This window comes from Palaemon carinicauda, chromosome 23, assembly GCF_036898095.1.
Source record: "Palaemon carinicauda isolate YSFRI2023 chromosome 23, ASM3689809v2, whole genome shotgun sequence".
In the NCBI taxonomy this organism is placed as follows: domain Eukaryota; kingdom Metazoa; phylum Arthropoda; class Malacostraca; order Decapoda; family Palaemonidae; genus Palaemon; species Palaemon carinicauda.
In genome coordinates this window covers 86,759,545-86,764,544 of record NC_090747.1, presented here as the reverse complement: position 1 = coordinate 86,764,544, position 5,000 = coordinate 86,759,545, and the positions used below count along the sequence as shown (strand labels likewise).

General features: G+C 32.6%; 1 protein-coding gene across 1 annotated transcript in view; it reads left to right on the top strand.

Annotated features, from left to right (window-relative positions):
- The window catches only part of LOC137616980 (roundabout homolog 2-like), a 792,816-nt gene that overhangs the window by 717,524 nt on the left and 70,292 nt on the right, over nt 1-5,000 (top strand). Inside the window, 2 exon segments of the mRNA XM_068346846.1 lie at nt 436-553; nt 1,255-1,449. Coding sequence (XP_068202947.1) covers nt 436-553; nt 1,255-1,449 — 313 coding nt within the window.

Below are 5,000 nucleotides of genomic sequence, written 5' to 3'. Positions count from 1 at the left end.
ATATATATATATATTTATATATATATATACTGTACATACATACATACATACATACTGTACATACAGCGAGAGAGAGAATATTGCTTGTTATTATTTGAAAAAAAAAAACATATAGATATGCCTAATTTCATTGTAATTGTGAATAATTAACGGTGAGGATCATATGAAAGAAAATACAATTCTGACAAACAAAACTGAGATTTTTATAGTGAGAATTACCGAGTTATTGAAACAAGCTATGTATGAGAATGCGGATTCCCTTGAGAAGAAATATAACATATAAAAGCAAACAAGCAAGGTTCCTTTATCATCATGTTCTAGTTCTACCAGAAATTTCACAGCTGAGATAGTACTCCCCCAAATATCACCCGAAATCCAAACTGTATTTTCCAGATTTCATGTCACTGAATCTCGTTGTCTTTTCTTCTTCCTCAGATGAGTGGAGAGGGCACCACTGTCGAGGGGTTTTACATCCGCCTGCATCATGTGTCACGTGACCAGCATCAGCCGAGCCACTTGGTCAGCTCCGAGGGCGATAAAAATAAGGTTAAAGGTCAGTGTTACAAGATGACAGTGTAATTCATATGCATGTACGTTTTTTGTGGTTTGCGTTTGTACAGTGGTAGAGTTCTTGGTGTTGAAGCTAGCGGACATTTCTGTTTTATTTTTTTATACTTAATTTAGATCTTATAGAGAGGATTGTGTTAATATACTGTATGATTGATACATATATATATATATATATATATATATATATATATATATATATTACATAGTATATTAACACAATCATCTGTATAGAAAGTTCTAAATTAAGTATGAAAAAATAAAACAAACGTCAGTTAGTTCTAACACCATGAATTTTACCACTGTACAAAAGGAAACCAAAAAAGCATACATGCTTGTAAATTATACAGTATATTGACACAATCATCTGTATAAGTAGATTTTTGTAACTTCTCCATTTATATATCTTAGAGTGTCTGTGATTTTTTATTGTTTATATTTTATAGCGCAGTGTCTATCTTTTCCACTAAATTAAATGGAGTACAATTCACGAAGTACCTTATTTTACAGTAAACCTTTTTGACTACTACATACCATGTATGCATTTTACATTAACCGTAAAAATCCTTATATGGAAAAACAAACATATTTGACTTTGGGGGTTTCTTTTCAGCATATTGAATCATCCATATTTTTTGTAGTTTGTGAACTTAATTAATTTCGTATTATTAACATTTTCTATTCCAGAGACAGACATCCTATCAGACACGAAACTGGAGAATTTCACGGTTGTGACCGTTGTGAATGCAGGCCGAGGGGCGTCTTCGTATGTCCTGCACGGCCTTCACCATTTCAGGTCATACACAGTGTTCCTCGTGCCCTTCTTCAAGATGTACGAGGGACACCCGTCTAACAGTAGGAGCTTCTTAACGCCGGAAGCAGGTAAATTAGGATTAAATGAACTTATGTCCATATATCTATGCAATCTCTCTCTCTCTCTCTCTCTCTCTCTCTCTCTCTCTCTCTCTCTCTCTCTCTCTCTCTCTCTCTCTCTCTCTCTCTCTAGCCATAAGTGTGAATTCAAACTGCTCGTGCTCCTTTGGCAGAGTTAGACTTTTCGTCCCTGGAATTCCAAGAGATTTTTGGGGAATTATCATTGTTATAATTATCTGATTTTTTATTCTTATCTTGTGCTATTGAAAGTCAAAGCAAATATATATATATATATATATATATTATATTATATATATATATATATAAATATATATATATATATATATATATATATATATATACATATATATATAAGAGAGAGAGAGAGAGAGAGAGAGAGAGAGAGAGAGAGAGAGAGAGAGAGAGAGAGAGAGAAAGGAATGTGCACTTGAAAATACGATGTACCATATAGCTGTCTTTTAAGAAAAATCTTTGGGCTTATAGTGGTACTACAGTATCCATGCAATGATCTTGAGCATTTCATTGAAGGAAAGGTTGCTCTCTATTGTTGTTGAAGGCTTTTGATTAAAATCCCTTTTCAGTGATCCTGGTGCTAATTCTAGCATGTGCTGCTTCTATCTTACAGTAGGCCTGATATTGTGTCTTTTTAAGGCCAATTCCAGTGATATAGCTGTTTGTTTGAATCACAATCATCATCTCGCTTTGGAAATATATTCTTGCTACCCAGGTTTTCCTATTTCTCAATGACTTACCAGTTATAGGTACAGTTGAATTCAGTAGTCCGCCAACACTTACTGGCCATTCCTTTCCCGGTCTAAAGAGTGAGTTGGGACCACTGATTTTTGAACTGGACTGCAAATAAAAACTCGTAGCAACATAGTCCTGTACAGTTAACACTATCAGGTTACTTGGGAAATTTACAATTGCATGTTGTCTCCTCTTCCTCGATGGAATGTCACTTTAAAGAATAAGAAATTGTGAATGTATCAATTCTCTATATTTCTTATTTCTTTAGTGTCCGGACATAGCAATATCGCACATACATTAGTATCGCTTCTGAACAAATTATTATAATTGCTTACATTGTTAATACTGTTCTCTTAGGTGAATTTAGATTAGGATTATATTGGTTTTCGTCTTTCAGTTTCCACATCAGTTGTCTTTGCATAAATATATGGGTTCGGAGATAGATAACGTGTTAGGTATTATTGTTGTATTATTTAGTAAAGTGGACGTGCAAAACGAAATGTTTATTGAATATCCAATCATCTCCTCTACATAATAAAGAGAGTGTTTGGATATATATATATATATATATATATATATATATATATATATATATATATATCGCTACCTCATTGCAAGAGGGTCGTAACTCCAAATTCCTGATTTTTCAGGAGACGCATTTGAAAGTTGCTAAGTCCTATGAATTTGATCATGTTTCACAAATCTTCTTAGTGCCATCTCTCGGCCGCTAATTCACCTAGATTTACGACTCTTACCAATAGATGCAGAATCAATTCGGCAATCTTGTACACCATATAACTCAAAACTAGCAAATTTGGAGTTACGACCCTCTTGCAATGAGTTAGCGATATATATATATATATATATATATATATATATATATATATATATATATATACACATATACATTCCGCATATTTATATATCTTTCCAGTAAAGCCATTGGGAGGTGGGAAGGAGTGAGTCTGTGTGTGTGCATATCTATCTAAATATTTTTTACTGGTCGCGTACACTAGTATGGAAATATTCGGTAAGAAACGGAGAACGAAGCGGAAGATATTTTTTAAACCGTAATAGAATATGTTATAAAATCGTATAAAATCATCTCCTAAACCCATTTTTCGGTATTGCTGTAGGATAAGCAAGCCATCTCCCTCAACCTTTCTCCGAGTTTTCACATTATATTTCCCCCTCTTGTGACCTTCGAGTTTTCCCCTAAACCCTTGAAATTCACCTCTTAAGAGGACATACGATGGAAAGACTGCTGCCTCGTCCCATATTTTTTCCCCTAAAATTTCTCCCTGTATCTCATTTTATTCCTTCATTTTTGGAAGATTGGAAGAATTTTCCTAACGTTCACTTATTCTATCATGATGGTTTGCAATCTGAATATTATTTTACGAGAGATCTATGGTCAAACAAGTATCATTTTTTTTTATTCTCTAATAACTTGATTTTAAATCTCTCTCTCTCTCTCTCTCTCTCTCTCTCTCTCCTCTCTCTCTCTCTCTCTCTCTCTCTCTCTCTCTCTCTCTTTATATATATATATATATATATATATATATATTTATATATATATAAATGTATATATATATTTATATATATATATATATATATATATAGAGAGAGAGAGAGAGAGAGAGAGAGAGAGAGAGAGAGAGAGGAGAGAGAGAGAGAGAGAGAGAGAGAGAGAGAGAGAGAGATTTTCAAAGTATAGATTTTTTTCCTCTTGACCTGAGACTTTAATAATGGATATTTTTTATGGCATGTAACCTATGTGGGTTAATAGCTTAATGTTAAACATTCTAAGAAACTAACAAAATTGAGCAACAATCCATTATAAAGAACTAGTAACAGAAGTACTAACAAAAGACAATATTAGAATTTCCTTCTGAAATATTGGATTCTAGTAGTTATAGGCCAAAGAGAAATATATACATAATCACTTTACTATGAAATTTTTTACTCTCAAATGGAATATCCCACTTGAATGAAAAAAAATTTATAGTTTTTTTAATCTATAGAAATTGGTATTTGTGGTATTGTATTTATAACTACTATTTTTTGGTATCTTAAATTTTAATCTTGTCCTAGTATTCTTTCAGAAACAATTAGTAAATTGCTATTTAATTTATGAGAGCATTTGTTGGTTATTATCATTTAGATCCTTAAACTTCGACGTTAAACCAGATATCTCAAAATATTAACGTCCGTAGCGACACTTTTAGCTATATATATATATATATATATATATATATATATATATATATATATATATATTCAGTGTTTTCTTTCTTCCATGCTGTTGGCGATTATGAACCACCACGCTTTACCCCTTTTTGCCATATGCACCATCTCTTCAGCTTTTCTTTCTACACGTCATTCTACTTAGCCAGCTATGTGCACCACCTTTCCTCTCCTCGCAGTTTTTATCTCCACATTTCATGCTAAATATTAACTCTTAAGAATTGTTATCTTCCCATCCTTTCATTAAGAATTGTTATCTTCCCATCCCTTTCATTCTTACCAAATTTATCTCCATTCATTCCTCTAACTAAAGCCGCCTTCATTGTATACAATCTCCTTCCATTTTAAATTAATTTTCCCACAATTCTGCTTCTTTGGCGTTTATTTCCCTTCATCTTACTTATGTCAAATTCAACTAGACATATTTCCGCTTTCTTTTCTGTATGTTGAAGTAGTGGGTACCCATTTTCCAATAGTTTTCATATATATTTTATTTTGTTTTATGCTATCCTGTTCTCAACATCCATACTACAACGCAAATATAT